At 42.8% G+C, this 24,913-nt stretch overlaps 1 protein-coding gene across 17 annotated transcripts in view; it reads left to right on the forward strand.

The window, feature by feature from the left end:
- Positions 1-19,302, forward strand: part of adgrg6 (adhesion G protein-coupled receptor G6) — a 53,908-nt gene extending 34,606 nt beyond the window's left edge. For 11 of the 17 annotated variants that reach the window (XM_090242954.1, XM_090242956.1, XM_090242952.1 and 8 more), the window contains 19 exons: positions 3,214-3,302; positions 3,477-3,529; positions 3,658-3,696; positions 3,910-4,052; positions 4,361-4,472; positions 5,104-5,192; positions 5,493-5,694; positions 5,933-6,098; positions 7,554-7,700; positions 8,025-8,141; positions 9,277-9,322; positions 9,416-9,522; positions 9,633-9,760; positions 9,929-10,197; positions 10,372-10,474; positions 10,714-10,997; positions 11,335-11,436; positions 11,887-12,042; positions 16,937-19,302. In XM_090242954.1, coding sequence (XP_090099080.1) covers positions 3,214-3,302; positions 3,477-3,529; positions 3,658-3,696; positions 3,910-4,052; positions 4,361-4,472; positions 5,104-5,192; positions 5,493-5,694; positions 5,933-6,098; positions 7,554-7,700; positions 8,025-8,141; positions 9,277-9,322; positions 9,416-9,522; positions 9,633-9,760; positions 9,929-10,197; positions 10,372-10,474; positions 10,714-10,997; positions 11,335-11,436; positions 11,887-12,042; positions 16,937-17,118 — 2,534 coding nt within the window. In that variant the 3' untranslated portion in view covers positions 17,119-19,302. Of the gene's footprint in view, positions 1-3,213; positions 3,303-3,476; positions 3,530-3,657; positions 3,697-3,909; positions 4,053-4,360; positions 4,473-5,103; positions 5,193-5,492; positions 5,695-5,932; positions 6,099-7,553; positions 7,701-8,024; positions 8,142-9,276; positions 9,323-9,415; positions 9,523-9,632; positions 9,761-9,928; positions 10,198-10,371; positions 10,475-10,713; positions 10,998-11,334; positions 11,437-11,886; positions 12,043-12,326; positions 12,365-13,139; positions 13,205-16,936 lie in introns of all 17 variants that reach the window. The other 6 variants (XM_090242961.1, XM_090242959.1, XM_090242960.1 and 3 more) reach the window with 2 other exon arrangements.
- The last annotated feature ends 5,611 nt before the right edge of the window (positions 19,303-24,913 follow it).

The raw sequence follows: 24,913 nt of genomic DNA on the forward strand, positions 1-24,913 counted from the left end.
ACACAGGGTAATAGACATGGACCGGCCCTCATCTAACACACACCCTCCACTGCTGCAAGCACGTCAGTAAGCAGATTGGGCCCTGGCAACAATGTGACTGGGAATCAGAGCACTGTCACAGACAGAGAGACACAGACCACTCCCATGCCACTAGCCATCATTGACGTGGATCACCAGTCTTTTGTTCCTACAGAGAGCCCCTACTTTCCTCTTACCACTCCACATGAAGTGCTGAATGCAGGCAGTGGCACAGTGTCCACCACACACGCCATCGCACGTACCACAGCCTGCATCACGGGCACCCCTGTTCTCGCCCCATGCCATTGTAAAACTCCCTTTAATTTTTCATGTCTGTGTGGACTTGAACTGGGAACAGTATGTTTTGCAATAACAACTTATACAGTGCGAGAGTGTTCGACGAGTAACATTTTGTTATGTTACAGCGTTATTCCAAAATTGATTACATAAAAAAATATCCTCAGTAATCTACACACAATATACCATAATGACAAAATGTAAACAGGTTTTTACAAATTTTTGCAAATGTTTTACAAATAAAAAACAGAAATACCTTATTTACATAAGTGTGTATACACTTTGCTATGAGACAGGAAATTGAGCTCAGGTGCATCCTGTTGTTTCTACAACTTGATTGGAGTCCACCTGTGGTAAATTCAATTGGTTGGATATGATTTGGAAAAGTACACACCTGTCTATATAAGGTCCCTCAGTTGACAGTGCATGTCAGAAGAAAAACCAAGCTATGAGAAGAAGGAAGAAGGAATTTTCCGTAGAGCTCTGAGACAGAATTTTGCCGAGGCACAGATCTGGAGAAGGGTACCAAAACATTTTCTGCAGCATTGAAGGTCCCCAAGAACACAGTAGCCTCCATCATTCTTAAATGGAAAAGGTTTGGAACCACCAAGACTCTTCCTAGAGCTGGCCACCCGGCCAAACTGAGCAATCGGGTGAGAAGGGCCTTGGTCAGGGAGGTGACTAAGAACCTGATGGTCACTCTGACAGAGCTCCAGAGTTCCTATGTGGAGATGGAAGAACATTCCAGAAGGACAATCATCTCTGTAGCACTCCACCAATCAGGCCTTTATGGTAGAGTGGCCAGACCATGAGAAACAAGACTCTCTGGTCTGAGGAAACCAAGATTTAACTATTTGGCCTGAATGCCAAGCATCACGTCTGGAGGAAACCTGGCACTATCCCTACGGTGAAGCATGGTGGTGGCATTATCATGCTGTGGGGATGTTTTTCAGCGGCAGGGACTGGGAAACTAGTCAGGATCGAGGCAAAGATGAACGGAGCAAAGTACAGAGAGATCCTTGATGAAAACCTGCTCCAGAGTGCTCACGACCACACATGAGTGGCATCGGGACAAGTCTCTAAATGTCCCTGAGTGGCCCAGCCAGAGCCCGGACTTGAACCCGATCTCTGGAGAGACCTGAAAATAGTTGTGAGTGCAACACTCCCCATCCAACCTGACAGAGTTTGAGAGGATCTGCAGAGAAGAATGGGAGAAACTCCCAAAATACAGGTGTGCCAAGCTTGTAGCGTCATACCCAAAAAGACTCGAGACGGTAATCATTGCCAAAGGTGCTTCAACAAAGTACTGAGGAAAGGGTCTGAATACTTATGTTAATGTGATATTTCTAATTTCTAGAAACCAGTTTTTGCTTTGTCATTATAGGGTATTGTATGTCGATTGATGAGGGGAAAAAATAATTTAATACATTTTAGAATAAGGCTGTAACGTAACAAAATGTGGAAAAAGTTAAGAGGTCTGAATACTTTCCGAAGCACTATATGTAGAAACATAAAGGTAGAGAGCCTCTTTCGCTGAATTTTAGCTGTCAGAGCAGCTTACCGATCACTGCAGCTGTATACAGCCCATCTGCAAATAGCCCATCCAACCAACTACATACCTCATCCCCATATTTGTTTTTGTTTTTCTGATCTTTTGCACACCAGTATTTTCTACTTTCACATTCTCATCTGCACATGTATCACTCCAGTGTAAATTGCTAAATTGTAATTACTTTGCCACTATTGGCCAATTTATTGCCTTACCTTCTTACTTCATTTTGCACACACTGTACACATAATTTTCTATTGTGTTATTGTCTGTTTATCCCATGTGTAACTCTGTGTTGTTGTTTTTGTCTCACTGCTTTGCTTTATCTTGGCCAGGTCGCAGTTGTAAATGAGAACTTGTTCTCAACTGGCCTACCTGGTTAAATAAAGCTGAATAAAAAAAATCTCTGCTTTGAATGCTACTGTAGTAGTGGTGGGATGAGGTTGACATAGGAAAACTGGTGGAAATCAGGCGTCCTATTGGAGGAGGTTGATGATTGAGGTTGTGTTGTGATGTTGGACGGGCCGTAGAACATTAACATTGGCGTGTACTGTAGGTGACAAATCACTGAACTCTAGAATGGCCTCTTCTCTGCTGATGGGGCCCAGCTCTCATCTTGTGATTTCAAGTTTTTAATAATACATGTTTTTTGGGAGACTTCCAATACTGTTATCATTTGATTTTAGAGCAAATAACTGCTCCTCTAAATGTAATCTGTTATTGCTCTACGATAGAAAATCGATGAAAAAAAGAACACTATTGATCAACTAAGATATATATATATATATATATATATCTTTTGAATAATTCAGAACTTTCTGAGGTGACCTATCTACCGAATCTCTAATTACTGGAGTCTCCGAAGAAAAGTTTTGATATGGATTAGGAACAGCATTGTACTGTACTGAGATCAGCAGTAACAACAGAAGAGGCTTGGGAGCCATCTTGTGATGGCTGTGAGGCATAGCAGCAGATCACCAACACGGTCAAACAGAGTGATGTACTACACGGTACATGCTCTCATTTACAATCAATCATTTGGGCACTGAATACAGATCAGTCATATAATGGCATGTACTATATCTATTAGTTCTGTTTTGATTACTGTCGTCTAGGATGATAACAGAGTATTTTAATTTAGCCTCTTCCTTATGAAAATCCCCCCATGTTTTTTATTCCGTGGAGGAGCAGCTTGTCAACATCATTTGTCGTATGAAATTGTATTTTACTTAACTCAATTGTGTCTCAACCCTTGCACTCCTGCTATGCAGCACAGACACGTGTTCCATTGAGAGTTGTAAAATGAACTGCGTCAAATATAGATTGATGTGTTTTCTTTTCAATTGCAGAGGGTCTTTTCTACAGGATCTCCTTTCTTGTCCGTGACAAGGAGGCCGACGTAAGAGAGTCTGATGTTGAGAAATCTGTTGCACAATGGGTAAGGCTTCTGGTCATGTTCAATTCATCTTGTATCAAATCATCAATAGAATACAAGATGAACTGAATTCATTCCATTTACATTTAGCAGACGCTCTTATAGTGCATTACAATTAGCGCAGTCATCTTAAGATGGCTAGGTGAGAACTTCACTGTTTTACTGGTTCATTTACAGCTCAATCAAACATTCCAAAACTGGACACACATGGTCTATGTCGCTAATGTCAGGTAAGCATTTAGATCTTTGTACCATCATAAAATGCAGCTCCATATCCATTCTATGTAGTTTTCTTTAGAGCTGTATTACAGATCAATAATGTTGATCGCCCTCCATTTCCTTTTTATCTTGTTCCCAGTGTCCAGCCTTGCAGTGACTTACAGCTAGAGAGTAAAAGGTAAAGACAATATTTAATATGGTATAGTAGGTAGGGAGTTGTTCCTGACCACATCACGTGACTCGGGAAAACTCTGTGCCCTTACAACCCTAATCCTAAAAGAAGAATGGTAATTCACTAGGTCTGCCTTTCCATGTGAATTAAGTATCCTGCTACTCTTCTTCCCTCTTCATTCTTCCCCACCCGTCCTCCTCTTCCTTCTCCACCCTCCAGATACACCTGCCGGGCCCTGCTGGTCTACAAGACCACCACCAACGTGACCCTGGGAGAAGCTGCCATCTCCACCAGAATGGGCCGAAGCGGCACCAGCATCAGCAACAGACTGGAGCTAGACACTGTCGCCGTGCAGTCTGTCGGTAGGACATGATCTCACCCAGACCCATTTAAATCACTTCAATGCCTCCCTTCTTACTGCAGGAAGTGACTGTGGCAGAGATCCTCGCCAAGATCACAAAAACATGACCCTCACATAGCCCAGAGAAAGAACCCAATTTCACAGCGCACGGTTACACATCGACTCTAAAGCACCTCCTAATTAGATTAGGTTTGAAATGTGAATGCCTCGAAGGTTTCTGAACATCTTATTGTAGTCATTGGATCTTAATATATTGCTGGTGTGCAGTGTTAAAAATGTTCTTGCTGCATGCTTTTCTCTGTCATTCAGAGAACTGCACGGGGGAAACTCCCCTCCATTACATCTGGCCAGAGAGCAGACCAACGGTCACTCAGTACATCCCCTGTTTCCCCAACAAAGACCAGACTGCATCCAGAACATGGTGAGACTGACACATTCACTGTATCAAATGATGTCCTATTTTTATACAAACAATTAGCAAGTTCATTTTCATTTCCAGGAATATTACATCACCCATTTCCAGGGATATCAGTGGGATATCAATGGGATGTCAATGGGATATCAATGGGATGTCAATGGGATGTCAATGGGATGTCAATGGGATATCAATGGGATGTCAATGGGATGTCAATGGAATGTCAATGGAATGTCAATGGAATGTCAATGGGATATCAATGGGATATCAATGGGATGTCAATGGGATATCAATGGAATGTCAATGGGATATCAATGGGATGTCAATGGGATATCAATGGGATGTCAATGGGATATCAATGGAATGTCAATGGGATATCAATGGGATGTCAATGGGATATCAATGGGATGTCAATGGGATATCAATGGGATGTCAATGGGATATCAATGGGATGTCAATGGGATATCAATGGGATGTCAATGGGATATCAATGGGATATCAATGGTATATCAGTCTGCTTTTAAAAGATCTAAGAACTTGACATTGCTGATATTCTGACAATAAACGCATTCATTTGTTGAGGTAATTTATCTTTCCTCAAAATACCAGATTGCATTCTGTGTTTGTTTATCCCCAGTGTGATCAGCCCCCTGAATTACACAACGTTTTGGTGCGCCCCAGACCTCAGGAATTGCATTGCTATCGATAACATCAAAGTGTCAGCAGGTAGGCCACAGACATCTTCACGCTCTCTCAAATCACTTTAATGACTCCACAGCAGATGAAATCAAAACGGCTGCCCGAATGAATACTTGAGATGTATTTGATCTCAACACACTGCTCTTAGAGACATAGAGGGACAGAGATGCCCACTGAGATGCAATTTTAGAGATAAAACGTGTGTAAACGCCCTCACCGTGGCAGACAGTGGGCAGTCATCAGACAGCTGATAATACATGTCTATTGACAGCCCAAGGAGAGCTCTCTAGTTGTTTATCCGTCTCCCTTCTAACTGTCTCCGAACAGAGAATGCTGCCGAAGTCGCCGTCCAACTTGATAACATCACCAACAACGAGCTCTCCGCAGACGAGGTGTTCAAGGTGGTGGGAAAGGTTAAGGAGCTGGTCAAAGTGGCCAAGATCAACACCCATCTGGCCAAAACCGTAGTTAGCATCCTCTCTAACGTGATGACCAGCTCCATGTCAGCCCTGGTTACATCCTCAGCGTGGTAAGATACTCCTCTCTGCTCCCATTGCGATTGTCTTTCCTCTCCTCAGAACCCACCTCTTACTGACTGTTCAGCATGCTGGGAGGGATACATACATGAGTGATGACTATATCTCGCAGGTAGATCTACTGTTTGGGGTCTGTGTGGTCTCTTTGTACCAAAGTACCAAAGTACTGTGATGCACTAGTGAAAGTCCATTTTTGTGATAACCCCTAAATGTCTCTCTATCTATGTGTAGCACATTGAAGACGGTGGATGAGCTGGTTCAGAAGATAGAGTTTGATGGGCCTACAGAAAACATAACCTCTAAAAATCTGGCTCTGGGAATTTCAGCCCTCAACTACAGCAATTTCAATGGGACCTCCTTCAGTGCCTTCATACACCCCAACTCCACCGACCTCCAGGTACTCACTAAACAGTTAGGGTCAGTGTTATACACAAGAGTTATACAGATTAGTATTATCTGCTGCACTGTACTGTATTATGATAATGAACTCATTCCACATAGGTAAAACATGTTTTTTTCTGTTACCACCCAGTTGATGATATTTGATTCCTACTATATATATATATGTCTCTGCTGTGCACAAAGCTCATAACATCCATACCTGGCAGTTGTTGTTTCATTCACAGTCAATAGGGGTTGTTATGCCCCACCACTACTCCTACTGTGTGTGCGAGCCAGTCCACCAGTCAGCCAGTCCACCAGTCCACCAGTCAGCCAGTCCAACAGTCAGCCAGTCCACCAGTCAGCCAGTCAGCCAGTCCACCAGTCAGCCAGTCCACCAGTCCACCAGTCAGCCAGTCCAACAGTCAGCCAGTCCACCAGTCAGCCAGTCAGCCAGTCCACCAGTCAGCCAGTCCACCAGTCAGCCAGTCCACCAGTCAGCCAGTCCACCAGTCAGCCAGTCAACCAGTCAGCCAGTCAGCCAGTCAGCCAGTCCACCAGTCAGCCAGTCCACCAGTCAGCCAGTCCACCAGTCAGCCAGTCAACCAGTCAGCCAGTCCACCAGTTAGCCAGTCCACCAGTCAGCCAGTCAACCAGTCAGGCAGTCAACCAGTCAGCCAGTCCACCAGTCAGCCAGTCCACCAGTCAGCCAGTCAACCAGTCAGCCAGTCCACCAGTTAGCCAGTCCACCAGTCAGCCAGTCAACCAGTCAGGCAGTCAACCAGTCAGCCAGTCAACCAGTCAGCCAGTCAACCAGTCAGCCAGTCAACCAGTCAGCCGGGGCTTCCAGGAAAGCCTTCCTGTGGAAACTCTCGTTCAGTGTTAAAGGTGACTCACAACCCATCAGACCTGTTGAGTCCATGTAACATAAATGGGAGGATGTATATTTGTTTAAGTCATTAACAGTATTTTCTGTACATTCATAACCTTGTGCTGCACATGGAGTCCTGTTATTCAGAATTATGCAAGGATCATAGAGTTAAGCAAATATGATTCAGCTGACTAACTAGCAAGCCGAGTCCACCACAGCCTTCCCTCTCTCTTGATTTCCTGTGTTGTCACTTTGGTTCACGTGTTTTACCCTATGCCTTTGCCTTACGTGTCAATGCTGTGTCAATGCTGTGCTAATGCTGTGCTGGTGCTGTGCTGTGCCAGCAGAAAGGGCACACTTTAATCATACTCCACCACATGTTGTGGATCATGTAAATTATGTGACAAGACACGTGTGGTGGCATGTCAGGGCACGGGGACGCCAGAGGTTTGGAAAGGACCTCCAGATGGTACAGCAGGGGACTCGTTATATAATCAGCATATTAGTCAGCAGGCACCTGTCTACATTGGCAAGTCAAGTACTGTCACATAGGATTGTCTATTGTAAAGCCAAAGGTCTAACTAGCTTCTCTGCCACCAGATTGCCTTTAAGTCGGGTCAGCTGAACCCCCTGGCTCAGGTCACACTGCCAGCTACACTGCTCAACAACCTGACCCGGACCAATGCTGAGATTGCTGCTGTCTCCAGGATCAACTTCATGTTCTTCCGCAAAACAGGACTATTCCAGGTTTCTACGTCTTTTAGATGGAATGTGTCTGATTTAGTGTGTCCTTTCAGTATATAACAGTATGTTTTCATTTCGCACGCATCCTTTTCATGGATGGTGACTCATGTGTCTGGTATGTAAATCTATAGTTATGAGTGACATGTCCAGGTTTATAGCTCTTTTTCATGCAACTCAACAAATTTGGTGTGTCTGTACAGTGTGTTGTACTTTATTTTATTGCTTCCTACTAATGCATGGTGATTCGTATGCCTGGTTTGTGAATTTACAGTTTTCAGTGGCATGTTTTTATATTTCAAAATGGAACTTTTCTTTGATCATTCTCAGGATAAACAGGACGAGCTATCTCTTAACAGCTATGTTGTGGCCAGCAGTGTGGGCAATTACTCCATCAGTAACCTGCAGGATCCCGTGGAGATTGAGATAGCACACCTGAACTACCAGGTAGTCTACCTGCTCTCCTCACCTCTGCTCTCCTCACCTCTACTCTCCTCACCTCTGTTCTCCTCACCTCACCTCACCTCTGCTCTCCTCTACTCACCTCACCTCACCTCTCCTCTCCTCTCCTCTCCTCACCTCTGTTCTCCTCACCTCTCCTCACCTCTCCTCACCTCTGCTCTCCTCACCTCACCTCTGCTCTCCTCACCTCTGCTCTCCTCGCCTCTACTCGGTTCTCCTCACCTCTCCTCTCCTCTGCTCTCCTCACCTATCCTCACTTCTCCTCTCTTCTGTTCACCTCACCTCTGCTCTGCTCTCCTCACCTCTGTTCTCCTCTCCTCTCCTCACCTCACCTCTCCTCTCCTCACCTCTGCTCTCCTCACCTCTGTTCTCCTCACCTCTCCTCCCCTCTCCTCACCTCTGCTCTCCTCACCTCTGTTCTCCTCACCTCTCCTCTCCTCACCTCTCCTCTCCTCACCTCTGCTCTCCTCTCCTCACCTCTGCTCTCCTCTCCTCACCTCTGCTCTCCTTACCTCTCCTCACCTCTCCTCTGTTCACCTCACCTCTGCTCTCCTCTCGTCACCTCTGCTCTCCTCTCCTCACCTCTGTTCTCCTCACCTCTCCTCTCTCCTCTGTTCATCTCACCTCTGCTCTCCTCTCCTCCCCTCGGTTCTCCTCACCTCTCCTCTCCTCTGTTCTCCTCACCTCTCCTCACCTCTCCTCTGCTCTCCTCTGCTCTCCTCACCTCACCTCTGTTCACCTCTCCTCACCTCTGTTCTCCTCACCTCTCCTCACCTGTCCTCTGCTCTCCTCTGCTCTCCTCACCTCTGTTCTCCTCACCTCACCTCACCTCACCTCTCCTCTCCTCTCCTCTCCTCTCCTCTGCTCTGCTCTGATCTCTATATGCTCTGTTCCTCCTCTGTTTCTTCTTTGTTTTCTCCCTCGCTTATTTTTTTCCTCCTCTTATTTTGATAATAAACTCATTCCACATAGGTCAAAAAAATAATTTCTGTTACCACCCAGTTGATGATATTTGATTCCTGATGGCACTTCCTCAGTTAAAGTAGTAGTACAATACAAATTGCCACCTGGAACGTCTGCCTGTTGTCAGACGGTGATTAAGTGTGTCGGTGTCTTTCAGACAAAACCAAAGCCAACCTGCATGTTCTGGGATTTCACCATGAAGAGTAAGTCTGAACAAAATATTTTGATTGTATTTTACAGAGAAGATATGTCTCCAAATACAATTGTAGAATGTACTGTATCTTTGTTTCCACAAGACGGTACAGGTGGCTGGAACAGTAAAGGCTGCAGGGTTAGTCCCATGTCCAATAGAAACAAGACTATCTGCCTCTGTGATCACCTCACACACTTTGGCATCCTAATGGTAAGACTAATAAAATCATGTAAATGTAACTCTGAATCATTTAAAACAGTAGTGTTTCCTTGTATAAAATGGGCTAGTGTGTCTAAGATGTTTTTGTATTCTCTGTGAAGGATATCTCTGGCTCCGCTGCACAGATTGATGAGAAAAACACCAAGATTCTCACTTTCATCACCTACATCGGATGTGGCATATCAGCCATCTTCTCTGCTGCAACACTTCTAACTTATATTGCCTTTGAGTGAGTGTGTTTCCATCCATATTACATGTGACAAGGAAATACTCCTATAACTAGTCTTCTGAATCTACGTCACCTGGACTCTTGGTCCTAGTCATTGGCCATGATATTATAAGAAAGACAACCAGAGCTGTAGTCGTCACAGTGTTATTCAGTGTATGTCTTGTACAGGAAGTTACGTCGTGACTACCCCTCTAAGATCCTGATGAACCTGAGCACGTCGCTGCTGTTCCTCAACATGGTGTTCCTGTTGGATGGCTGGCTGGCTTCCTTCGATGTGGAGGGCCTGTGTGTAGCCATGGCCGTCTTCCTCCACTTCTTCCTGCTCACATCCTTCACCTGGATGGGCCTCGAGTCCATCCACATGTACATCGCCCTGGTCAAAGTCTTCAACACCTACATCCGGAGGTACATCCTCAAGTTCTGCATCGTCGGCTGGGGTAAGTGTCACTAAAGTTGGATGAACTAATTGTTATACAGTATGCTGTATGTGTCATATTCTTGCTTCCTATTGAAATGCATGGTAGCATGAATTATCTACGCTCCACACGGCATTTTCACATTTGTTTGGATCGTGGTGTACCTGAATTGTTATTACCATGTCTCACTTCCAGGTCTGCCTGCTGCGATAGTGGCCATAGTGGTAGCTTTTGACAAAAACTCCTATGGGAAAATGCAGTATGGAATGGGGGAGACTGGACAAGGCTCTTCTGAATTGTAAGTCCTGCATCAAGCTCAAGAGATAGGATAGAAAACATAACATAAGGTACAGTATATGTATATGTATATGTAGATGAAGTCTGAGTAATCCAAGTGTATGTTTCCCATATGGCAGTCATAGGACCAGGACTAATGTATGTATACAGTACGTTATATAGATCCAGCCTCCCAGCTAAAACATTTCAGTTAACCTATTGCATCCAATATTACTAATCCCCCCCCCCCCCTCCTTCCAGCTGTTGGATCCGGAGCCAGGTGGTGTTCTATGTGACTTGTGTGGGCTACTTCTCTGTCCTCTTCCTCCTGAACGTGGCCATGTTCATCGTGGTTATGATCCAGATCTGCGGTCGCAACGGGAAGCGTAGCAACCACACACTGCGTGAGGAGATGCTGAGGAACCTGAGGAGTGTCATCAGTCTCACCTTCCTCCTGGGCATGACCTGGGGCTTCGCCTTCTTCGCCTGGGGACCCGTCAACCTGGCCTTCATGTATCTCTTCTCCATCTTCAACTCACTGCAGGGTACAGGGCCTCCCTATGGTGCGCTGTGCACCCTAAAGATAATACACAGTAGTGTTGGTTACTAATTAAGGATATGTGAATGTTTGTAGTTTTGTGTGTGTATTTTTTTTAAATAAATATTTTACAAAGCAGGTCTGTATTGTATTATATGTTAAGAATTATAAGTAGTTTCCTCACTGTCATGTTATGTACTATTTGTTCCACCAGAGGGCTCCTTAGTACAACACCTGGTAGCTCCGAAAGCCGAACCAACCCAAACTCTCTTTTGTTTGTCATCTCTGTCATCTTCGTTGTTATTTAACAGCTTTTTCCTTTATTGTCCTTCTCTGGCCAACAGGTTTATTCATCTTCATATTCCACTGTGCACTGAAGGAGAATGTCCAGAAACAGTGGAGGAGATACTTGTGTTTTGGCAGATTCCGCCTGTCAGACAACTCAGGTAAAGATCTGACAGGAAACAGACAAGAAATAGACTCTTCTTGCTCTCAGGAAAAATATCTGGCCTGATATTCAGAACTGTTATCATACTACCATCATATCAGGCTTTAGATGAGAGGAGGGAAATTACTGTACTTGTATATTGCTAATAAAAGTCAGATGTGATTATGTGATAAAGACAAGATAATATTATTTGATTTAATATTGTCCAATGTTAATAGAATTCCTATTGAAATGAAAGTCCTGTGAAACTCCTGTGCAGCAAGTTAGACTCCAGATTTCCAAAGTAACAAAGAACCGTGGTTATAAAACCTGAGAAGTCTTAGATTTATAGGCAATCAAATGAACAGAAACTCCATAAAACCCTGCCCTAATAAAATGTCACTTCACTCTTTATATGATTTTTTTCTCCCAAATAAGCATTTGTGAAATGTGTCTTGTTGAATGGCAGACTGGAGCAAGACAGCCACTAACAACACCAAGAAGGCCTGCTCGGACACCGTGAGGAAGTCCCTGTCCTCCAGCTCTTTTGTCTCCAGTACAGCAAACTGGACTTCCAAGGCCAAAGCAACTCTAAACCCCTTTGCAAAGCGCAGCAGGAATGCAGGTAAGACACTATGGGAGGGTCTAATATTGAGCCACACACAGCCGTTTGTCTACTTTCAGTTGGTCTTTTTCATTGACCCACATTTCATTTATACAAAAGTTTACATTTTGTAGTTATGAAAAGAAGGATACTTTACTTAACTCTGGACACTTTTCCTTTCTCCTCTATTTGTATTAGCTGGACTGTGTGAAACATTTATTTTCTTGCTTTTCTGTTTACAATATGTCATTCCTGGGCTACGTGGTGGCTGATCTCCTGTATGTATTTATGTTTGTGGTGTGTAGATGTAGCCCACCAATAGCACGAAGGAGAACCTCCTGAGGTAAACTGAACTGCATCAAAGCCAGCCTGACTCCATGCTTTCTTACAGTGTGATGTAATGTTGTGTTATTGACCTTTCACCTTTAGAACACGAAGGCCTGGATTCAACCTAACAGCTGTTGGTTGCACTTATCCTTAACACTGGTGTGTCTAACAGAACAATGCAGCATTTAATAGTTTGAAATGTAAATATTGTGTGACATCTTGGATTTAACACAACATGTTGAGGATAAAAATTGGCATGTGTGCATTTGGTTTCGATGCAAAATGCTACCTTTGATAGTTAGATTGAATCCAGATTGAATGGTGACATGAAGACTCTGTAACACAAGGAGCTCTATTCTGCCATTGTTCTCTCTAAAGTCACTGTAAAACATCTCAAGATTTTAATCAGACATAACATGCTATAACAACATTGATGTTTAATTTGGTTCTGTATAAATACAGATGTAGTTACATTTGACTGATTTGACCAATGAGAGAGTTTGGCAGGTGAGCTCCTTTGCCTTCTCAGCGGTTCTGGATGTCTCTCTCTCATACCACACTAATTCTGCTCCACTAGGATGCCTCTGTTTTCTGCTAGCAGCAATGATACCACAGTAAACACACAGCTTGCATTTGTAGCATTCCACTGTCACATGGGAAATTGTAGTTTGTGTGTGTGTGTGTGTGCATCCCGGACCCACAGAATGGAATGAAGATCACCGTCACGCACTGTACAACCAAATGCACAATTCAAGCATGATGTTTGTGCGTTATTACTTGCTTATACACAGGCCCTGTGATGATTCGATGGTGAAGTACCTTGGCTCCCTGATATTTAGCACATGTTTCAAATCTGGTATGTACCCAATGTACTCAGACACTCTAGAATAGCCAGTGAGGGACCGCCACTATTATAGTACATATGGAAATGGTAATGAGGAAAGTACAGTATGCAACATGTTACAACATGTTCTTATCATTCGGGTCTTCATTTCACAGAGATCTCAGATCATGTAAAAGGTCATTTGTCAGCATCCACATGCGTAGATACTCTCACTATTATTTGTCTCGCTGAGGTAGGCCACGGCTTCGAGAGAGAACCATTCATGTTAGGCTGCAGTGTGTTCTCCTATTGCTTCCAGATGTGTTAGTGAGATAATCTGTAATTGTCATATGATGTTGTCATATTGGACTGATCCAACGATTAATGGCATTGTCTTGTGGTTAGAGTGTTGGGCCAGTAACCGAAAGGTTTGAATCCTTGAGCTGACAAGGTAAAAATCTATTGTTCTGCCCCGGTAGGCTGTCAATGTAAATAAGAATTTGTTCTTAACTGACTTGCTTAGTTAAATAAAGGTTAAATAACACAATTTTTAAAAGTACCTTACTGTAATAGTTTTCCATAAAAATTGACAAAAACTATTTCTCAAGCTAGAATTTTGCTAGGGCTGTCTGGGAGTGGTCTGAGTGAGGAGGGAAAACTTAAACCGAGCTGTTGTTGGCAGATAGGTTTGGAACGCTCTTTGTTATTGGTCTGGTCTATTAGTGGGCTCCTGAGTGGCGCAGCGGTCTAAGGCATTGCATCTCAGTGCTAGAGGCGTCACTACAGACCCTGGTTCAATTCCAGGCTTTATCACAGGCCGTGATTGGGAGTCCCAGAGGGCACACAGTTGGCCCAGCATCGCCCGGGTTAGGATTTGGCTGGGGTAGGCTGTCATTGTAAATAAGAGGTAAAATAAATATTAACCAATTTGCCACCTGGTGATGTCACCAGGCAGGCCGAAACTACCGCCCATGCAAACAGGCTGATTAGAAGGTCTCGTGTAGATTGTATTTTCAACCAGCAACTATCAGGAAATAACACAAATAAAATTGGTCACACTTTAACAGTGTTAGTTTCATCAGCTGTTGTACAATATGATACAAAACACATGACTGCACTGGGCCTTTAACGATGATACAAAACACATGACTGTACTGGGCCTTTAACGATGACCTTATGTTACTTTAGGATGGACACGTGCAATAGAGTGAGCAGTAATGACTCTATGAGACATGTTGGTTTGGTGAAAGATCAAAGTGAGGATGACATTTAATGAATAGCCAGTGATTAATATGTGACAGTGATTATAGCTGTTTATCTCAGACTAATATAGTCGCACAGTGCATTCAGAAAGTATTCAGACCCTTTCCTTTTTTCCACATTGTGTTATGTTACAGCCTTATTCTAAAATGTATTAAAAAAAATTTAAATCCTCCTTAATCTACACACAATACCCAATAATGACAAAGCAAAAAACATTTGTTTGTAATTTTTGCAACTCTAAAAAACAGAAATACCTTATTTGCATAACTATTCAGACCCTTTGCTATGAGACTCGAAATTGAGCTCAGGTGCATCCTGTTTCCATTGATCGTTCTACAACTTGATTGGAGTCCACCTGTGGTAAATTCAATTGATTGGACATGATTTGGAAAGGCTCACACCTGTCTATATAAGGCTAAACCCAAGCCATGAGGTCAAAGGAATTGTCCGTAGAGCTGAGAGACAGGATTGTGTCGAGGCACAGATGTGGGGAAGGGTAGCAAAACATTTATGCAGAATTGAAGGTCCCCAAGAGCGCAGTGGACTCCATCATATATGGAAGAAGTTTGGAACCAGCAAGACTCTTCCTAGACCTGGCCGCCCCGGTCAAACTGAGCAATCGGGGGAGAAGGGCCTTGGTCAGGGAGGTGACCAATAATCCGATGGTCAGTCTGACAGAGCTCCAGAGATGTGACAGTTTCCCAGGAGGACAACAATCTCTACAGCACTCCACCAATCAGGCCTTTATGGTAGAGTGGCCAGACAGAAGCCACTCCTCCAGTAAAAGGCACATGACTGCCCGCTTGGATTTTTCCAAAAGACACATAAAGACTCGCAGACCATGAGAAACAAGATTCTCTGAAACCAATATTGAACACAATATTGAACATATTTGGCCTGAATGCCAATAATATGTGACAGTGATTATAGCTGTTTCTCTCTCGAACTGAAAGCAGACATATATAGTCAGTGCATTGCAGTGCATTCAGAAAGTATTAAAATTAAGACCCCTTCCCCTTTTCCACACGTCTGTAGGAAACCTGGCATCATCCCTACAGTGAATCATGGTGGTAGCAGCATCATGCTGTGGGGATGTTTTTCAACAGCATGGACTGGGATCTAGTCAGGATCGAGGGAAAGATGGATGGAGCAAAGTACAGAGAGATCCTTGATGAAAACCTGCTCCAGAGCGCTCAGGACCTCAGACTGGGGCAAAGGTTCACCTTCCAACAGGACAATGACCCTAAGCACACAGCCAAGACAACGCAAGAGTTGCTTCGGGACAAGTCTCTGAATGTCCTTGAGTGGCCCAGCCAGAGCCCGGACTTGAACCCGATCGAACATCTCTGGAGAGACCTGAAAAAAGCTGTGTAGCCACGCTCCCCATCCAACCTGACAGAGTTTGAGAGGATCTGCAGAGAAGAATGGGAGAAACTCCCGAAATACAGGTGTGCCAAGCTTGTAGCGTCATACCCAAGAAGACTCGAGGGTGTAATCATTGCCAAAGGTGCTTCAAAAAAGTACTGAGGAAAGGGTCTGAATACTTATGTTAATGTGATATTTCAGTTTATTTTATACATTTGCTAAAAATCTAAAAACCTGGTATTTTGTGTAGATTAATGAGGGGGGGAAACTATTTAATCCATTTTAGAATAAGGCTGTAATGTAACAAAATGTGGAAAAAGTCAAAGGGTCTGAATACTTTCCGAATGCACTGTATGTTTCTACTCTCGATAAGTCAAAATTGTTAGTCGCGCTTTTTCCCATACATGGTGAGTTGACAGTCTGGTGAGGAGGCAGCCAGATGTTCTGTCACTGAAGATGCCAAAGTATTTGCATTGCAAAGCCTGTGTTATTCCTGAGTTGACCCACTCAAATAATTGAGTTTTGATGGATGGTTTTGCCTTGACATTATCAAATGGAAAAGACCAACCAAAATATTTTATCACTTGGCAAACAAAACAAGAATAAGACAAAAACAGATGAAAACGGTTCAAACATTTTGGCAAGATACACAGAGTTATGCATAGTTGTCCGTTGTGGTAGAATTTGAAGGTTGTTTGAATGTGCATGCGTGTATAGGAATGATTTCCACAAGAATGCACAGATGCATGTGAACTTTTGCTCAGAAAATATTGGGACTCAATTTAAACAGTAACTAGACATAAACCTAAACCTCAAACATTTTTCAAGATTAAGAAACAAGCTGTTTTACACAGAAAACACAGGCGAATCATCTTGGCAAAGCCTATGCATTAGAATTGTTTAAAATGAGTGCCACATATTCAACCTACAATCATATATACACAATCATATATAGATTTCTATCTACATTGTGTGTGTGCTTAGTGATGTGTTTTTCACTTTGCTTATTTGTCAATTGTCTGGAGCCATTCGTTTTGTGTCATTGTGAGTTTAAGAAAAAAACCAAAAATGTGCACTGCACAAATATCATTGTGTTCTTTCTGAACCATGACCTTGTCTCTCCTTCATATTTAACAGGTAAAGGTTACGCCAACCAGACCAATGCTAAAACTGTCTCCTCGGAGGGTGAGGCCTCCTCCTCCATCATCCCCGTGCACCAGGTCATTGACAAGGTCAAAGGTTACTGCTCGGTGCGCTCCGACAACTTCTACAAGAACATTATCATGTCGGACAGCTTCAGCCACAGCACCAAGTTCTAGACCTCCCGGCACTTCAACTCTTCTTCCTCCTCCTCCTGCTGCTGCTAGCCCCTAACCCTTGGTGATCTCCCCAGTCCACAATGTCACCCCAGGGTTATAGCCTCCAGAGCAGCAGGACGGTAGCTAGTAGTATGAATATGTGTATACTGTATAATATCTGACTCAATCAGCTGGTCCAGTCAGTACTGAAAAGAGAAATGGGGAAATGTATAGTTCTATAGAAAAGAAACGGGAGAAGCAGAGAATGGAGTTTGCAATGTACATACTGTGATGCTAATCTTCAACTGGCTATGTGTTGTGTAAATATTGATGGTATATCTGATATGCCCCCGTATAATTGCTTCTCAGTTGGTGTTGCACATGCCTAGGATTCTCAGCAGGGTCACCATTCCTGTACAGAAATGTCATCCAGTTTAGTTGTTCCATTCTCATTATGCCGTCTGTAGAACTCCAGTATGGGCAGCAATGAAGGAAAAGGGTCAAATCTGGACTAAATGCTCAGGCATAGGCCTATATTTCAAATCCAAAGACTAACATGACGGAGTTTTTAAAAGCTGCAGCATTGTCAATGTGTGTTGAAAATGGATCAAGTTTAGGTGTAGTTCTAATTTGTAGTTGTCTATTTGTGAATCTTGTGTGTGCTTTTTTTGCTGGAAAGCAATGTTATGCTCCTTTACAGTGTCTTACATGAGGATGTTTTGCATAAAGTGCTTACTTTATCTTGGTCAACCAATCAACATGATGAGATGATTTGGCGTGTATATTTTTGAAACATTAAGCTTCAGATGCTCTACTACTGAATAACATATGCAGAAAGGAATGTATAGAATGGTCCATTAATTTCTACTTCATTTTGGTAACTTGATCTGTGATCTGTGTGTCAAGTGTAATTTCTCTGACTGTTCTATGGATAGAGGTTATCAAACCCCAGCCATTAAACCTGGATATGGTAAGGTAGGCCTAGATTCAATCCGTATCGCGGAAGATCCGCACTATAGCACGAATGAAATTTCAAGGCAATGTTTCGGCATTCACAGATGTAAACACAGCATATGTTGGTGCATTGGGAAATTTCCTTTACGTTTTACTTGCGCTAAAACGTTTATCTTCTGCAATACGGATTGGATCCAGCTCATAGTTTCATAAACATTCCACATTGAATAATTTCACAATAGAGCAACTCACAGCACAACGTATAATACAGGACTGATTGAAAAGGGACTACAAACACTGACATTATTTGTTCATCCAAGTTAATGCCAACATTTGTAAGCAGCTAAATGTTAATCTTCTCTTCTTTGTTGCTTTACTTCACTTAGTCTTATTTTCCCACCAATAGGGGAACGGAATATATTGCATTGTGTTAAATGTTGCTGTGTGAGCTATTGTTTTGTGTTTGTGAAGCGATGGAACAATCTTGTTATTTTACTGTATCGTTATATTTATTTCTATAGAGCTTTTTACATTTGTTGTTCATCTTGGATAGATAGATTTGGAGAGATGCAGCTTGGTGGCAAAACAAAGCATTGATCTTGACCTGGGCAGGCCGAACAGGGCCAGTTATATTTTGGAAGCAGTCAGAGCTCTCAATTGTTATTTTCCAGCATCAAGAAAATAATTGAAACATCGCTAACAAATTCCCTCGGGCCGAATTTGTTATGATAGAAACCTTGCTTGGAAAGGTTATCTCGTGTTGAACGTATTTAGGGTCTTCAATTCAAGATTGTGTGGGGAGGGATTATAAAGTGGTTTGAGCTAATACGACGCAGTTCTCAGCTTTACTATGAATTAGATCACGACTGCTCTGCCATCTTTATAGATATTTGCATAAAATATTCCAAATGATCCTCTAGGTTATATCTTATCTAGTTCTATCAATGCAGAGGGAATCCAGACATGATTTGTTTCTGATTCAGTTGTACATGTCTCTATTCATTTAATAGGGACACAGAGCTATAAAATCACTATGGTTACATCCAAACCAACACTGTACCTTAGACGTATCACTCTGATGAATGTGGCTGATCTGGTTCTATTCAACAACAAAAAATCCAGACCCTGTTATTTGTTTTTTCACAACTCCTGACAATAATATATTTTCATGAAGCTGCCTCTCCATTGACGAGTTGTGTCTCACCAATAAAGGGAATGAAAAGTAGCTAATTCTATTAATCATAACCCTAATATGTGTCATGTCAAGTTCTATGTACCAGATGAGTTTGCTGAAAGACATAACGGTTACGACTGTTTAATTCATTCTCAATTTACACTTACTGACTGTTCTTCTCTGCACAGTTGCCAAGTCTTCGCAATGTGGTTTACTCAGAATATCCAATATGTGGTTGGGTGCATATGTGCTGGGAAGAGGTTGATATTCTAGTCATGCTTGCTGCCAGAAGTCAAAGAGGGAAACATAAGGTTTCAAACCATTTTTCACACTCAAACATTGAAATTATATGGTTTCCCCTTCTTGACTTCGGGAACTGTGTTTTAATGCCTCATAATCTGGGAAGCCACGGTGGTCCAGTCTTAGGGAGATGTGATGCCTCATCCCTGCCAACATTCACATTTCTATTGTTGACAAACTACACTGTCATCATAACTGACCTGACAATTTTGACCAGAAGAGTTCAGGCTTCCCACCATTCTTGCTACATCTGCCTCTCACAAATGTAGATACCTCTGTATTGTATTACATCAGATTGACAGACCATAGCATTTACACACTATACCGTTTACATAATCTCATAAGCAAGCAGAGTCATCCTAAATATTTTATACTATCCTATTTACAGTACATGTGGTATTGATGCTTGTACAAAAGCTGAAGAACATACGCTCATCCAGGTGCTTTCCGCAACTCATGGAAAACATTAAGGAAAAAGCTGCACACTGCTGCTCATGCTCCCAGGTGATTTTATTTATAACAACGTTTCGACCTTCCGGCACCCTTGATGCTTGTTGTCCCTCAGACTTTTGTGTAGAGACGTACTTCACAGAAAAGGATATTACTAGCATCATCAAATGCATCGATGTGGCGGTCACGAAATTTCGCCAGCGGGTGATTGTCAAGAGAATAACTCGTAATTGGCCGTTAATCAACATAAACACATATAGCGTCTCCAGGCTCCCACACATATCCTACAAGCCATTTTCAAAAGTAGAATACATCCATGTAATATAGCCTACACATTCACAACAAATTCATTATTTATTTTAGACAGGCCTAAAAAAGAAGGATATGAAGCAAATGTTTTCTATTTCAGAAGAACAATAATAGCATTGTCCCGGCCGTCAAAAGAAGTAGACCAAAGTGCAGCGTGGTCAGCGTTCTTTTTCCTTTTTACTTAAAATGTCGCCAACAAAACCAGAAACGAAAAACAACCATGAAGCTTACAGGGCTATAGTGCCACTAACAAAGTTAACTACCCACACTGAAGGATGGGAAAAAGGGCTACCTAAGTACGATTCCCAATCAGAGACAACGATATACAGCTGTCCCTGATTGAGAACCCTACCCGGCCAAAACATAGAAATAAAGAAACATAGAAAACAAAACATAGAATGCCTACCCCACATCACACCCTGACCTTACCAAATAGAGAAATAAAAAGCCTCTCTAACAACCCCCCCCACCCAAAAGTACAAAAGTCTATCTATTCTATTCTGTGTGAGAAATAAATATTCCAAACATAGTCTGGGACAGTTGTGGGATGCGATAGATCCCAAATTAATACAACCACTAGCATGTTCCATTAGCGGAATACACCATTATCGAAAGTGACCGCAAATGCAATTAAGCATGTAATGCTTTTATTATAAAGGTGCGTTTTTATGGTGAAAATTATCTTCCCCAATTCATGCTAACTGATGTTGTCGGTGTCATGTGTTGATAGGCGGTTGATGCGCCAGGTCTGCTCTCAGCAGATGTGTGTCTGTCTGGTCCGGGGTAACGGGTCAGGTAAGGTAACATGACCCCAGCGATAACCTCTCAGGATGTAAACAGACTTATTCTCGATAACATGGCTCAGATCCTTGCATAACAACAGGTGGATCAGAGAAAGACAACTTCTGGAGAGATATTGAAACTGCTCATCACCTGTAGTGGCTACATTCATTTAGTTTTCTTAGAATTTAGACATAATCAAATATTGTGGCACAGGCAGAATCTTAAACAGGGTTTGCTCGATGGGCATTGCTGCAGTTGAATATACCAGTGTACTATTCACTATTATGTTGTTATTTGTTTGTTCGGTTTGAGTTCCCAATGGAATCTATTATGAAGAATTAAGAACAGATTCACTCAACTATCCATTGACACTGCTTTTGGAATGATCTGGCATGGAATTAACAGTTGATCTGATGATATATGACTTCTTCTGAGCACAAAAATGTCAAATATGAAGTTTCAATAAGCAAAACAGATAAATATTTTTTTATCATCCGGAAAAGATTACTCAGCATCTGGTGCCTTCGTGATGTGTGTCGTGAAGAAATATACACACTTTTTCTCTGGAGATATTGTATGAATGAACTCGGTGCTCCAAAGAATTCCATCTAAAGTAAATCATCATATACTGTATGTCGGGAAGAGATGAGACCTACAAGGATTTCAAAACACATCCCTCTGGCTCCTACTCTATGATCTACATTTTCCTGACATTATTCCATGAAGGTGAGGTTTCCCTTCCCTTGTTAGATTGACTTGACAAGCCACACTCTTAGATACAGCAAACGGGACTTCAAGAGGGTTATTTGGCTGTCCCGAGACCAGGGCCCTTTTTAGTCACAGGTAGAACCGTTTTTGGTTACAGGTAAGAACCCTTTAGGGTAGAATATAGAACCATCTGAGGAAAGGGTTCTACTTGGAACCAAAAATGGTTCTTCAAAGGGTTCTCCTATAGGGACCCCGAAGAACGCTTTTAGGTTCTAGACAGCAATTTTTTCTAAGAGTGCATGTTTAACGTTTACAAGCTCAGTGACAGTCTTTACAGGGCCCTGCGTAGGCCTGATGGGGAAGTCTGTGGGCTGTTCACTTCACCACTGAGGAGAAGGTAGAGGCAGAGAGAGAGTATTTGTTCTTCCCCCTCACTGGGTAAATGAAAACCCCACACATTCCTCCCAGAGGTTTCCTGTAGAAACCTTCCTGTGAGGTAAACCAAACACGTTCCTGGGGACGCTGGAAATGGAGGAAGAGAGGGAGGGAGGCACAGGCAGCCACACAATGATAAGAGGGGAAGCTATAGCAGCAGTCAGATACTAAACATTCTAAATTGAGGTATAGATATTAGTAACATACACTACTAAACTTATATACATGTAGAGGAGTATGCATGGCCTATTTCTCTCCAGTTATCCCGGCCTGTTGACCAGACTGTTTTTAGACTACCTCAGACTGGAGGATGGCACATGGAGAATAAACAACAACAAAAACAAAAGGCAGAGTCAACATTATTGGGTTTTAAAATAGCTACCTAGAGCTGTGGAAACATTCAGCCTTCCCCATTAATCTCGACGATAATCATGCTCCTGTTTGATGCCAGGGCGCCTTGGCACAGACACTTTTATCGGCCTGCCTCCCCTCTCCTCCTCTCCTACAGGAGACTCACAATGATGTGGAGACAGGGTACACTGGATTATCTGGAATGAATTAATTCCCCCACATCTTCCAGTGGCAGGGTGTATGTATGACAGTGTCTGTTGTCTGTTCTTCTCCAGACATGGCACTGACGTGGTAGGTGCAGTCAGTCAACAAAGTATCAGTAGTCAGAAAACACCCTGCAAGAAAGGAACTCTTCAGAGAAATGGAAGGGTAATTACACAACCAGACGATTGGGCCATTTAGAAACTCTGTCTGGCTAGACAGGCATCGTAAGTGGTTAGATTGATCTGCAGGTCACATGTGCAACTCACCTGGGTTACTACAATTGTATTTACCAGTTATAATACTCTTGTGCTATTTAACTATAAATAGCTTAGCTGTTTCGAGAGGACATGGCCTTAGCTTCACCTAGCTCCCTCGGCACACTAGATCTGACCCTCAAGACCCATCTGTAAAACATATGCCCCCTCAAGATTCTGAGCCTGCCTGGCAAAGCCCCCTAATGAGTGAGCATAATATACAGGGAATTTCTCAGAGCTGCTAATGAGAACCTTGATGACCTTGCACCTAGCTGGTGGGGTCCCCCCACCCAGTTAGTGGCAGTGCTGGCACACTAGCTACAGTAACACATGGGGGTCACAGAGAGGGGGCTAACTACTGTGGCGCTGGTTGCACGGAATGATCAAAGGTCTGACTGCACAGAGATGCTTGGGGAAATAGTCACAACGGGGGACCAGCTTGTGTGTGTTTCAGGGGAAGGAGGTGTATCTGATCTCCATCAGTTAGGACTTGACATTGGTTAATCAAATTTACCAATTTTTGCCCTTTTTTTTGTTGCTCAATTTTGCATGCCTTCTCAAACAGCTGCATCTGCATTCATACATCAAATCAAGAGGGGTCGAGTGTGTGTGTGTGTGTGTGTGTGCGTGTGCGTGTGCGTGTCCCACATATATTGCTATGGGATTATGATGTTTGGGATAATATAGGACAAATCGCAATAAATGTTTACTAAAATAATCATTTATTTCCAAAAATGTCATCTTTGTGATGGCAGTACTGGTTATAGGTAACAATCCTTCACATTAACTGCCTACATTATTACGCATATTCTTGGTGAATTGTGGAAATTAAGATACACAAGATTTTGTATATATTTATGTTTTGATAACTATATATTATATACTACTAACTATATATTGGCAGTTGATCTGTTTCTGTTCTGTGGGTGGATGGGTCCTGGTCTCTCAGCGGCCTTGGAATCCGGAGGGCCAGACGTGGTGCGCCGGTCACTGGGCTGACAACCCAACATAGTGGAGGACATTTGGAGGTTTACTTCGTAGCAATGCAAAAATCATGAAACAGCTATATGGACACTCAATTACTATTGCACTTTTTAAGGAAAAGTTGACAAACATATATTATGATAAATAGATTTGAAACGTGTATCTCATTATGGTAAATGGTGAAATAAGTATAGCCAGCTATAATTGTAATGGCTTAGCAGATAATAAGAAAAGACGATCAGTATTCACCTGGCTAAAAGAGAAGGAATACAATATATATTGTTTACAGGAAACTCATTCAACAATTTTAGATGGAGTTGTGTGGAAAAGGGACTGGGGAGGCCAAATATACTTCTCCCATGGGGAAAGAAACTCAAATGGGGTGATGATAATAATTAGCCATTATTTTGATCCAAATGTGCACAATGTCCAAAAAGATCTGCAAGGTAGATGGGTGATTTTAAGTATGTTATTTGACTATAAACAGATATGTCGTATTAATCTATGCGGTTCAAATAATGATGATCCAAGCTTTGGAGATATATAAGGGACTCCAGAGTGGCGCAGTGGTCTAAGTAGCTGTGCCACTAGAGATTCTGGGTTCGAGTCCAGGATCTGTTGCAGCTGGCAGGATGGGTGCAGCGTCGTCTGGGTTTGGGGAGGGTTTGGCCGGCAGGGATGTCTTTGTCCCATTGCACACTAGCGACTCCTATGGAGGTCCTGGCGCAGTGCACGCTGACATGGTTGCCAGGTGTATGGTATTTCCTCTGACACATTGGTGCAGCTGGCTTCCGGGTTAAGTGGGCATTGTGTCAAGCAGTGCGGCTTGGTCGGGTTGTGTTTAGGAGGATGCATGGCTCTTGACCTTCGCCTCTCCCAAGTCCGTACGGGAGTTGCAGCGATGAGACAA

This window comes from Oncorhynchus mykiss, chromosome 8, assembly GCF_057628025.1.
Source record: "Oncorhynchus mykiss isolate SJ-2025 chromosome 8, ASM5762802v1, whole genome shotgun sequence".
Classification (NCBI taxonomy): Eukaryota; Metazoa; Chordata; class Actinopteri; order Salmoniformes; family Salmonidae; genus Oncorhynchus; species Oncorhynchus mykiss.